This window comes from Martes martes (genome assembly GCF_963455335.1).
Source record: "Martes martes genome assembly, chromosome: 18".
In the NCBI taxonomy this organism is placed as follows: Eukaryota; Metazoa; Chordata; class Mammalia; order Carnivora; family Mustelidae; genus Martes; species Martes martes.
Genome location: NC_137906.1, coordinates 37,538,602 through 37,550,870, shown reverse-complemented (window position 1 = coordinate 37,550,870; position 12,269 = coordinate 37,538,602). Strand labels below are relative to the sequence as shown.

The 12,269-nt window shown below is 52.3% G+C and overlaps 1 protein-coding gene across 7 annotated transcripts in view; it reads left to right on the top strand.

The window, feature by feature from the left end:
- The window catches only part of MGRN1 (mahogunin ring finger 1), a 55,268-nt gene that overhangs the window by 16,899 nt on the left and 26,100 nt on the right, over window positions 1-12,269 (top strand). For all 7 annotated transcript variants that reach the window (XR_013968372.1, XR_013968373.1, XM_080829746.1 and 4 more), the window contains exons 2-5: window positions 4,503-4,621; window positions 6,031-6,119; window positions 6,710-6,856; window positions 9,338-9,455. Coding sequence is in view for 5 of the 7 variants with exons in the window: in XM_080829746.1 (XP_080685872.1) it covers window positions 4,503-4,621; window positions 6,031-6,119; window positions 6,710-6,856; window positions 9,338-9,455 (473 nt within the window). In the remaining 2 variants the exon portion in view is untranslated. The remainder of the gene's footprint in view (window positions 1-4,502; window positions 4,622-6,030; window positions 6,120-6,709; window positions 6,857-9,337; window positions 9,456-12,269) is intronic.

The following is a 12,269-nucleotide window of genomic DNA, read 5'->3' as shown; positions in this document are numbered from 1 at the left end:
TTTGTCTGAGTCAGTGTTCTCTTATTCTTTGGGTAAATACTGTAATTACTGAATCACAGGGTAGTTTCGTTTGTAACTTTTTGAGGACCTCCCTACTGTCTTCCACCCCGGCTTGCATCGCCACCGGCGGTGCGCGGGGGCTCCTTTTTCTCCACACCCTTGTCAGCCCCTGTTGCTTCTCATGGTGTTGATTTTAGCCGTTCTGACCGGTGTGAGGTGATAGTTCATTGTAGTTTTGATTGGCATTTCCCTGATGATGAGTGACCTTGAGCATCTGGGTGTCTTCTTTGGAGAAGCATCTGCTCATGTCTTCTGCCCATTTTTAAATTGGATTATTTGGTTTTGTTTGGTGTTCAGTTACATGAGTTCTTTAAATATTCTGGATATTAACCCCTGACCAGATATGTCATTTACAAATATCTTCTCTCATTCGTTGGGTTGTCATTTAATTTAGTTGATTATTTCTTTTGCCGCGCAGAAGCTTTTTATTTTGGTGTAGTCCCAATAGTTTATTTTTGCTTTTGGTCTCTTGTCTCAGGAGACATATCTAGAAAAATGTTGCTATAGCTGATGTCAAAGAAATTACCGCCTGTGTTCTCTTCTAGGATTTTTTGGTTTTGGGTCTCACATTTAGATCCTTAAGCTGTTTTGAGTTTATTTTTGTGTATGGCGTAAGAAAGTGGTCCAGTTTCATTCTTTTGCGTGTGGCTGGCCAGTTTTCCCAACACCGTTTGTTGAGGAGACTGTCCCTTTCCTCTGGCATATTCTTGCCTCTTTGGCCAAAGATTAACGGACCATATAGTTGTGGGTTTGTTTCTGGGCTTTGTGTGCTGTCCCATTGATCTTCGCGTCTGTTTTTGTGCCAGTACTAGACCGTTTTGGTGACAACAGCTCGATAGTAGATCTTCAAATCTGGAAGTGTGATACCTTCCACTTTGTTTTTCTTTTTCAAGATTGTCCTGGCTGTTTGGGGTCTCTTATGGTTCCATCCCAATTTTCTGGTTCCTTGAAAAATGCTGTTGGTATTTTGATGGGAATTGCATTAAATCTGCAGATTGCTTTGGGCAGTATGGACATTTTAACATTTGTTCTCCCACTCCACGAGCATGGGCTAGCTTTCCATTTGTTTGTGACGTCTTCAGTTTCTTTCATCAGTGTTTTATAATTTTCGGAGTGCAGGCCTTTCATCTCCTTGGTTAAGTTTATCCCTAGGTATTTTATTATTTTTGGTGCAATTGTAAATTGGATTTTTAAAAAAATTTTTCTTTCTGTTGCTTCATTCTTAATGTATAGAAATGCAGTGGATTTCTTTTTCTTGTTTTATTATTTAATTTATTTTATTTTATTTTATTTCTTCTCAGTGTTCCAGAATTCATTGTTTATGCACCACACCCAGTGTTCCATGCAGTACGTGGTCTCCATAATACCCACCACCAGGCTCCCCCAACCCCCCACCCCCTCTTTTTTTTTTTTTTCCTTAAGATTTTATATATTTATTTGACAGAGAGAGAGACAGTGAGAGAGGGAATACAAGCAGGGGAAGCGGGAGAGGGAGAAGCAGGCCTCCTTCGGGGCAGGGAGCCTGGATGCGGGGCTTGATCCCAGGATGCTGGTATCGTGATCTGAGCTGAAGGCAGATGCCTAACGACTGAGCCACCCAGGCGCCCTGAAATGCAGTGGATTACTGTACATTGATTTTATATCCTGCAGGCTTACTGGATTCATTTATCAGTTCTAGTAGCTTTTTGGTGGCGTCTTCAGGGTTTTTATATATAGTGTCATGTCATCTGCAGATTGTGAAAGTTTTACTTCCTTACCGGTTTGGCTGCCTTTTATTCCTTTCTCTTGTCTCATTGCTGTGGCTATGACTTCCTGTGCTCTGTTGAATAATAGTGGTGATAGTGGAAATCTTTGTCTTGATCCTGATCGTAGGTGAACGCTCTCAGTTTTTCCCCTTGGAGGATGATGTTAGCTGTGGTTTTTCATCTGTGACCTTTATTAGGTTGAGGTATGTTACCTCTTTATAAACCTACTTTGTTGAGGGTTTCTATCATGAATGTATGTTATACTTAGTCACATGCTTTTTTTTGCCTTTATTAAGGTGATCATATGGTTTTTATCCTTTCTCTTCTGGATGTGATATATCCCATTAATTGATTTGCAAATATTGAACCACCTTCGCGTCCCAGGAATAAATTCCTCTTGATTTTAATGTTGTTGGATTTGTTTGCTGAGGATTTTTGCATCTATGTTCGTCAGAGATATTGGCCTATAGTTCTCTTTTTTTGGTACTGTCTTTATCTGATTTTGGTATCAGGGTAATGCTGGCCTCGTAGAATGAATTTGGAAGCTTTTCTTCCTCTTGTATTTATTTATTTATTATTTTATTTTATTTTTTTTTAAAGATTTTATGTATTTATTTCACGGACAGAGATAGGCAGAGAGGCAGGCGGAGAGAGAGAGGAGGAAGCAGGCTCCCTGCTGAGCAGAGAGCCCGATGCGGGGCTCGATCCCAGGACCCCGGGATCATAACCTGAGCCAAAGGCAGAGACTTTAACCCACTGAGCCACCCAGGTGCCCCTATTTTATTTTATTTTTAAGATTTTATTTATTTATTTGACAGAGATCACAAGTAGGCAGAGAGGCAGGCAGATAGAGAGGGGGAAGCAGGCTCCCCACTGAGCAGAGAGCCCCGATGCTGGGCTTGATCCCAGGACCCTGGGATCATGACCTGAGCCGAAGGCAGAGGCTTAACCCACTGAGCCACTCAGGTGCCCCTCAAAGATTTTAGACCGTTGTGTTTTCATTTTCATTTGTTTCCATATATATTTTTTAAATTTCCTCTTTGATTTCTTGATTGATCCATTCATTTTTCAGTAACATGTATTTGTGGTCTCCCCAGGTTTTTTTTCTTGTTGATTTCTAGCTTCATAGTGTTGTCATCAGAAAAGATGCATGGAATGACTTTGATCTTTGACTTTTTCAAGACTTGTGCTGTGGCCTAATATGGGCTCTGTTCTAGAGAATGTTGCCTGTGCACTTGAAAAGAATGTGTATTCTGCTGTTTTAGGATGGAGTGTCCCGAATAGATCTGGCAGATCCATCTGATCCACTGTGTCATTCAAAGCCACTGTTTCCTTGTTGATTTTCTGTTTGGACGATCTGTCCGTTGATGTAAGTGTGTTAATTACTATCAGTTACTTCCCTCACGGTGGTTATTAACTTGTGTATTTGGGTGTGCCCGTGTTGGATGTCCTTTATCTCTTTTTTACAGTCTTTGTTTGAAAGTCTGTTTTGTGCCATTTAAATGTTGCTGCCCCAGCTTTCTTTACTTTTCACACCATTTGCATGATGAATGCTTCTCTACCCCTTCACTTTCAGTCTGCATGTGTCTTTAGGCCTGCAGGGAGTCTCTTGGAGGCCGCATATACATCGCTCTTGCTTTCTTACCCATTCCATCACCGACTTTGTCTTCTGATTGATGTATTCAGCCCATTTACATTCAGAGTAATTATTGACGTGTATGTATGTGTGGCCATTTTATTACTTGTTTTATGGTTGTTTGTATGATTTTTCTCCATTCCTCTCTTCTGCTCTCTTCTCTCATGATTTGTGGGCTTTCTTTACTTTTTGTTTAATTTTTAAAAAAATTGTTTTAAAAGATTTTATTTATTTATTTGACAGAGAGAGGTCACAAGTAGGCAGAGAGGCAGGCAGAGAGTGAGAGGGGGAAGTAGGCTCCCCGCCAAGCAGAGAGCCCGATGTGGGGCTCGATCCCAGGAGCCTGTGATCATGACCTGAGCTGAAGGCAGAGGCTCAACCCTCTGAGCCACCCAGGCACCCTGTTAGTGGGCTTTCTTTAATGATATACTTGGGTTTCTCTCTCTGTTTTTTGTATATCTTTTACTGGTTTGTGATTTGTGGTTACCATTTGGTTCGTATGCAACATCCGCTGCATAGAGCAGTCTGTATTAAGTTGAGGGTCACTTAAGTTTGAACCCAGTCCTTGCTCTTTTCCTCCCCACATTTTAGATACATGGTGTCGTACTTTACATCTTTTTATTTTGTGAGTCACTTGACTGAGTTTTACCGATACCGAGTACTGATACTTTACTGAGTTTTACTGTGAGTTTTTACCACTTTTGTACTTCAGTTGTTCCCAGCTAAGTTCACACACAAGGGTGTAGGGGAGGACCTGAGATGTATCCTTGGGGAGGACACAACTCAGGCTGCCACAGAGGGAAAGGATAGCGGAGCAGAGGACAGGGTGTGCCTCTGAGCGGGGAGGGGTGGTCTGGGAGCAGGAGGGTACTGGGGTGCAGAGGTTGACAGGGTTGAAGGGCCGAGGCCCCGGCTATAGCTGTGAGTGGGAGGGCCTGCCTGTGAGGCTTCTTTCCAAATGGAGTTGGTTGTTCTCGGGGCTGAGCCTCTAGCCATCACGTGCTTCCCCTGGGCTGTGTCGAGCCTTATAATTTACAACTTTTGTTTCCCTTTTTAACCAGGAAACTACTTTGCCTCGCACTTTTTCATGGGAGGCGAGAAATTTGACACCCCCCACCCTGAAGGTTACCTCTTTGGAGAAAACATGGATCTGAATTTCCTGGGCAATCGCCCAGTCCAGGTGGGTCCAGGTGGGTCTCACTGGGGCTAGGCACGTGGGTGGCAACGGTAAGGTGCCTCCTCCGCTGTCCATAGCCAGCTTCAAGGACAAGCAGGCATGGAGTAGCCCCAGATGGGCAGAGCAGCTGGCGGGACATGCGTGCGTGTGCGGGGGACTTGTCCTGGCACTGCCCCTTAGAGGCTGGATGGCTGCAGGTTGGTCACGGGGGACAGGGCTGCTGCTGCCGAGCCCAGTGCATCCAGGCTGTGGGGCTCCCTCAGGTTCGCTTTCACTAGTCACCGGAGAAGTGCACGCTTATACACTGCTGTCCATTTACTCAAAACACATTTGGCACCTGCTGTGTGCCTAGGACTCTTCCAGGGGCTGGGGGGGCTGGGGGGTGGAGGACAGATCCCACCCCATTCCATGTAGGGGGTGTGGACAATGAAGAAGAGAACATTTCACAAATGGAGACTGAAGAGAGAGAAGGATGAGTGAGGGCTGGCGGGGAGGGGGCTGCCAAGCAGAGATTGGGTATTTTGTACTTTGAAATAACTGTCACCAGTGTGGGTGAGGGGCCAGGCCGGAGGCCCTCTCTTTCAGGAGACATTGGACTCTGTTCCCTAAGGCTGCTGAATCCTGGGATGTCCCTGGTCCTGTCCCCAACCCAGGTGGGATGTCCTCTGGACCAGGAGTCTTTAGGCTGTTCTACAGCAGAGCATCTGGTTGATATGAAATCTTGGTCCTTCAGTGGACGGGAAGCAAGGAGCCAGGGCCTGGTGTGCCGTGTGAGTGCTGTGTAAGTGCAGCTTTCGGGTGGTGCCGAGTCTCCCCCCAGCCTCCCGAGTCCACGAGAGCAAGAAAGCAACCTCACTTCCATCTTTGAAGCCTCAGCTCACACGCAAGGTCTGGCACTTACAGACCTCCATAAATCCATTATTTTTTAAGCTCTGGAACCATCATAGCCTCACCTACCGTGGTGAGAAGTGATGCAGAGAGATCCTGTATGCCCTCCGCTTCGTTTCCCCAGTGCCAACATCTGATGAAGTTTTGGTGCGCTATCATAGGCCCTAACTTTCCAGATGACTCCAGTGTGTGTGTGTGTGTGTGCAAGTCCCCTCCAGAATCTTTACTGACCACCATCCTTCCCCACAGCCCTCACCGCCCCCAGGGTCCCTTGGGCCGCCTTACACTTGCTGAGGGTCCTCCCGGAACTGGAGGACCGTGGTGAGATCCGTGGGGCCACAGTTCTCCAGGGCGGCCTGGGCCCTGCTCCCTCGCTCACTGGCTGCGCTGCCCATGGTTTCCTTCGTGAACCAGCACAAGGGCCGGGGAGTCCGGATGTGACTGTTGCTTCGATTATCCCTGTTTTCTGTCCCTGACACACCCAAGGGAGTTACTGGGCATTGCTTTGGGTTTTTCCCTCCTAGTTTCCGTACGTCACCCCCGCCCCCCACGAGCCAGTGAAGACACTCAGGAGCCTGGTGAACATCCGGAAGGACTCCCTGCGGCTTGTGAGGTAAGGCCCCGCCCCGCCCTGCTCTGTGGCCGCTGGTGCCCGGGATGGGGGCAGTGGCGAGCGACCTTGGGCTCCGCTAACCTTGGGTTGTCGAGCCCCAGAGTTGCTCCTGGGGTGTGGATGCAGCGGGAGAGGCCAGCAGGGCGAAGCTTTCGTCTTTGAACCAGGGCTTCTCAGCTGGCAGCTGTGCCCCTAGGGACCTTGGCCCGTGTCTGGTATCACAGCTCGGGAGTCAGTGCTCTGGGCCCGTGGGGGGCGGAGGCCAGAGATGCCGCTCAGCACCCTGCGGTGCACGGGGCAGCCCTGCAGCCAGGGCTGAGCCAGTGTCCAGGATCAGTGGGCTGAGATGCTGCTTTAGACCTGGAAGGCTTGAGGCATCTGGGGCTGTCTCCAGCTGGGACGACTCCTCCCTTCCTGTGGGAAGGACAGCGTGCTGGTGTGGACCCTCATTGCCCCCCAGGGAGCGGGCCTCCACATTTCCAGGTGGCCACCACTGAGCGCCCTGGGGGTGGGGACACCTGTGCCGCGCAGGGTGGGGGCACTTGGGCACAGCCCCTGACCTGCCGCCTGTCCCTCTGCCTCCCGGGCAGGTACAAAGATGGTGCCGACAGCCCTTCAGAGGACGGTGAGAAGCCCCGAGTCCTCTACAGCTTGGAGTTCACCTTTGACGCCGACGCCCGGGTGGCCATCACCATCTATTGCCAGGCGGTGGAGGAGTTCCTGAATGGGATGGCAGTGTGAGTGTCCGCACCCGGGGCAGTGCGGTGGCCCGGCAGCTGTGCTTCTGTGTCCGAGTTGTGTGCCTGAGCTTTTGGAGGGTTTATTTGCAAGAAGGGTCCTGCTGGCCTCACAGGTTTGAAATCTGCAACTACAGCAGCACCATAGACTGGGACAGACCAGCGAAAACGTGCCTGCTTGGGTCCTGTTGGGGAAAGCCACCGGAGGGCCTGATTGGCCCGGGGACTGGGGCTCAGGCTTCAGGTGCTGGCCCTGCCCTGCACCCGCCAAGCAGCTCCCGGCATGGGACCGCCTGTGCCTCAGTTTCCTCAGTTGGGGGTGAGAGTGGCTGGAGCGGCCCTCTTCTACGTGGTGTAAGGACCTTGCTGCTGCTACTAGAGAAAACGCAGAGGTGGGGGTTGGTGGGGAGCAGCCCCTGCAGGGAGTGAATGCTGTGTCCTCCATGGGGCTCACGGGGCTTGGGGTCTGGGCCCCTGAGGGGCTGCCCTTACCACCCCCCATTTTCTCACCCACCCCCCACTCGTACCCTCCCTGGCAGCAACCAGAAGGCAAGGTTCCTTTTCCTATACTTCCTTTTTTGAGGCTCCACACTGACCCAAACATTGGATTAATTTAGTTTTTTCAGTGATACAAGCCATTAAAAATGTGTTCTTACCATAAGCCAAGAATGAGAAGATCCAGGAGTATCTGGGGGCCTTCCCCCCAGAGGCGAGCACAATGCCCTGCGGGTGCTGTCGCTGATGTCGCCATTCGGGTCCCTCTGTGGCTCTCCTGGTGTCCCGTGGGCTCTTGCCTTGTGACTCTGCCTGCCTGATCTTTGTCCTCAGCCACGGTCACCTGCTCTGGCCCCTGACTAGGAGGTGAGAGGACACGTGGGAGGGCCACAGTGCCCCAACGGTTGGATGAGGCTTCCGTGTTCTCTCTTTTCTGCTCATTTGCCTGCCACAGAGAGGGGCAAGGGACCTGGCGAGCAGCCCACCCACCCCACACTCCAGCTTTTGTCTGTGTCACACTTGGGCACAGTAAGAGGTGCCATATGCTTGAGAAGAGGGTCTGCTGCTCCCAGAAGGACAGTAGACACATGAGCAAAGGGCATAGCTGCCCCTGGAGCCTGTGTCTTGGACTCCTGGGGGACTCCTCTCCCTGGGGGAGAGAAATGCTGCTCTCTCCCCTTCCTGAGAGCTGGCAGGAGTGGCTGGGGGTCCGCTTCCCTTCCGAGTTTGCTGGTGTTCAGTGGTGTGAGCTCAGAAGTCACCGAAACAAAGAGAAGTAGGAATATTCCAGGACCCAGAAGCCTGTCCCCAGGGACCTTTACCTTAGCCTGGGAATTCTCTTTGCATTCCCTGATCGCCTCCCTGCTTTCTGACAGGCCAGAAAGGGGGCAGATCTGAGGTCCCAGAGAAAAGCCCAGGTTTGCATGGCAGTAGAGTCCTAGCCTGTGTCTTTACCACGGGCTGAGGCCTGGCTTCTCACAGGGAAAGAAGGGCCTCTGGCGGGCAGAGGAGCTCGCTCGCTCTCTCTCTCTCTCTCTCTCGGCATACGAGAACAGCTCCCCCACCAGCCACCAGCGTCTCAGGCTCTCCAGAGTGTCTTTTGTCTAAGAGACTGAGAAATGGCCTCAGGAATGGCGGGTGTGGGGCCGGTGGAGGAAGCTTTGTCAGGGTTGTGTGTCGGGATCAGGAATGGGGAGAAGCCAGAGTTGGTCAGAATGGAAAGTGTGAGCGCCCTTTGACCCCGTTGTTCCTTCTCTGGGAAGGTGCATGTGTGTGCGGCTGGGGTGGATGTAGAAGAGGGTCCTGGAGGCCTTGTGTGCAACAGCAGGGTGTTGGGGACCGTCTGGCGTTCACCCCGCACTGAAGGCCTCTCGGTGTTTGCAGAGCACGGGCCTCTGCATGTGACGGTCAGAGGACAGCGCCGGGACTGACCGTAGTGAGGGAGCACGCGTGGGCCGAGAGGCCCTTGATCGTGGGAGAGCAGACACCCGTGCCTTCCGGCGTGGGTTGTGGGTGGCGCAGAGATGCAGGCGGCGGGGAGTGCGCGTGAGGGTGGGCTGTGGGGCACGCCGCCCGCGGTGTTCGTGTCTGTACCGTGTTTGTGCGGCAGAGGAGACACGTCAGAGAAGCCAAATGGAAAGGTGTAGCTGGGTCTGGAAAGGCACTTATTTACCGGGCAGCTGTGGGCTCTAGAGGACTTGTCACCAGGCAGGCTCCAGGCAGAGCTGGCGGTGAGCAGAACGAGGCCGCCGAAGCTGGTGGCAGGCTGAGGGCCCTGGCCCGCCAGAGGACGGTTGGCACTTGCAGGAGGAGAAGGAAAGTGTGGGTCCTGCACGTCCTATTTTCGCTGGCTCCCGAAAGCCTGGTTCCTGCCAGCCCCCACATCAGAGGCCCCTGTGCTCCGGGGTGGGGGGTTGCGGCCTGAGGACCGGGCACAGCAGACCGTGTGCTCTCGGCCGAGGGTCAGCGGCCTTTCTGCCCCTTCAGGTACAGCCCCAAGAGCCCCGCCCTGCAGTCCGAGACCGCCCACTACAAGAGGGGGGTGAGCCAGCAGTTCTCCCTGCCCTCCTTCAAGATCGACTTCTCCGAGTGGAAGGATGATGAGGTAAGCTTCTGGGCAGGCCCCTCTGGCCCTGGCCCCGGCCCCTTTCCAGAATTCCCTGCCCCTTGTGGCAGGGGACGAGCCCCTCGGGGCCTGTGTGCTCAGATTCCTCATGTGAGTGCTACGCATCCGGAGTGGCTGCTGCCCTGGGTCCGTGTGCCCCGTCGGGCGTGTGCCAGACCCAAGAGTGGCGTTCAAGTCACGTGTCGGGGCAGCTACAGGCTGCGGTACCCGGCTTTGGTGCCTTGTCGGGGCCATAGGACTGCAGCACGACTGAACCCTTCCACCCTGTGGTTCCGTAGCTGGGGTCGGTAATTTATGTCATGTGAGGGATGGTGATGGAAGCTTTGTCTGTAGTAGCAGAAAAGTGGAAACAGTCTGTGTGTCCGTGATTGCTTGTTCACTGAGGTCATGGGAGCCATCGGTCTGCATGATGTGGGCACCGCGGTTCACCTCTGTAACAGATGTCCTATCTTGGGATAGGACAGAGTTCTAGAACACATGCGTGCGCACACATATACAGGCAGTACGTGAATGGTGTGTGTGCCAGCACTGGATTCATGTCTGAATTGTTTGAGCAGGCCTGTTAAGATGTAATTTACATGGCCATGGTCACCACAATCCAGTTCTCGAACATTTCCATCCTTCCAGTAGGATCCCTCATGCCCATGCATAGTTCATCCCTGTTCCTAGCCTCAGCCCCTACATTACTCTACTTTCTGGACGGATTTGGCTTTTCTGGATGTTTTATATAAATGGAGTCATACAATATGTGGCCTTTTGTATCAGGCTGCTCTCGTTTAGCTGAATTCTGTAGTTTTTTTTGAAGACGGCAGTTGTATATCACTAAAATAAATCGGGGGGAAGAAACGGGGGCAGTGGGGCATGGGTGGCGTAGGAATTGGGCAGGAAGGTTGGGGCTGGTGGATGGTGTCAGAAGGGGAAGGCCGCACCACGGTGTTTGCTCTTGGCTGCGTGTGTGCTTGCTTGTCAGGGTGCTTTGATGGCAAGCAGCAGAAACTGCCATTGTGTCACTCAGGTGAGAAAGTCCTCTGAAAGCAGGATGGGGCTACTGGAGCCTCGCCCCCAGTCCCATTCCGTCAGGTCCACTCCTGCACGTCCACACTCCTGGTTGGGGTACCCAGCAGGTACCTGTGGTCCTGCCCACCCTCCTGTGAAAGGGGGAAAGCCTCTCCCCAAAGAAGGGAGGGGGCTGGGTGGGCAGAGGGGGTTGGGCAGACAAGTGGGTACCCCCACCCTGTGGTTGCCTGTGGGGAGGGTTGGGCCCAGGCTGCACCTCACTTTGGTGACCTCTGCTCATAGGGCAACTCCTTGGCTGGCATTTCGGCTGCAAAACACATCCTTGCGTGTTTGCAGATGTGCTGAGTCAGATGGACAGTTTGGGTTCCCGACTCCTGGTGAGGTCATTTGTCTTGGGGGCACACTTGGCTCATAAACCAGTTTGAAGTGCTACATGGGGGGACCCCCTTTCCTTCCTTGGAGCAGCAGGGGCCCACATTGCAACTTGTCGGTGTGCAGCACGGTGGATGTGGCGGGGGTGGTGGCAGGTGCAGAGGGTGTGGTGGGCAGCCACGTGGGCCTGTCTCATGTGGACTTATCCCAGGACCCCTTCCTCGTCTTCACCTTCTCGGATGATCTCCTCAGCTAACGTGTTCTCAGATCAGCTCACTTCTTCTTTTTTTTTTTGGAAAGATGTATGTATGTATGTATGTATGTATGTATGTATTTGACAAAAGAGAGCACAAGCAGACAAGCAGGGGGAGCGGCAGGGAGAGGCAGAGGGAGAAGCAGGCTCCTCACGGAGCAGGGAGCCTGACATAGGGCTCGATCCGAAGACCTGGAGATCATGACCTAAGCCAAAGGCCCACACTTAACCATCTGAGCCACCCAGGTGCCCCACAGTTAGCCCTTTTTAAAATTTTATTTTATTTTTTCAATTTATTTATTTGCAAGAGAGAGAGAGAGAGAGAGAGAGAGAAAGCATGAGAAGGGGAGGGTCAGAGGGAGCCTGATGTGGACTCGATCCTGGTACTCCAGGATCATGAGCTGAGCCGAAGGCAGTCGCCTAACCGCCTGAGCCACCCGGATGCCCCACAGTTAGCCCTTTTAAAGTGTACAGTTCAGTGATATTTACCAGATAGATGGCCCTCGACTTAAGATGGTTTATCTTTGATTTTTCAGCTTCACGCTGGCACGAAAGTGATACACACTTGGTCGAAATCATACTTCGAATTTTGGAGTACTGGCTCCCGCCGGGTTAGCAGTCTGTAGCTCGGTCCTCTCTGGTGGTGTGAGCGGCAGGAGCCGCAGCTCCCGGTCAGCCACGCTGTCACGGGGGGAAACGACCAGAGACGGCCCGCGGACTGACCGCCTTTCTGTTTCTCTCCCTCGGCGCAGAACTCAGTGTATTACACGAGCTACTCAGCGCTTCCCAGTGCAGCAGGCTCTGTGGGAGGCTGACGGAAGTGAGCGCGGTTCCAGCCTCTGGTATCTTCAGCTTGCCAGGGGCTCCTCAAGCCGAAACCCTGTTGTAAGCTTAAGAGGGTCCGTATTCAGAGTGGTGTAGCCATTGGCGCTGTCCGACTGCGGGACGATTTTGTCACCCCCCCAAGAATCACTGTGCCCACCAGCAGTCCCTCCCCGTGCCTCCCCTCAGCCTCCGACAGCCGCTCGTCATTCTGCATTGGCCTGTTCGGGACGTTTCATATAAGCAGACTCGTACAGTGTGTGACCTTTTGTGCCTGGCTTCTGTCCCCGAGCACCATGTCTTCACCCACGTGGTAGCAGCTTTCAGTA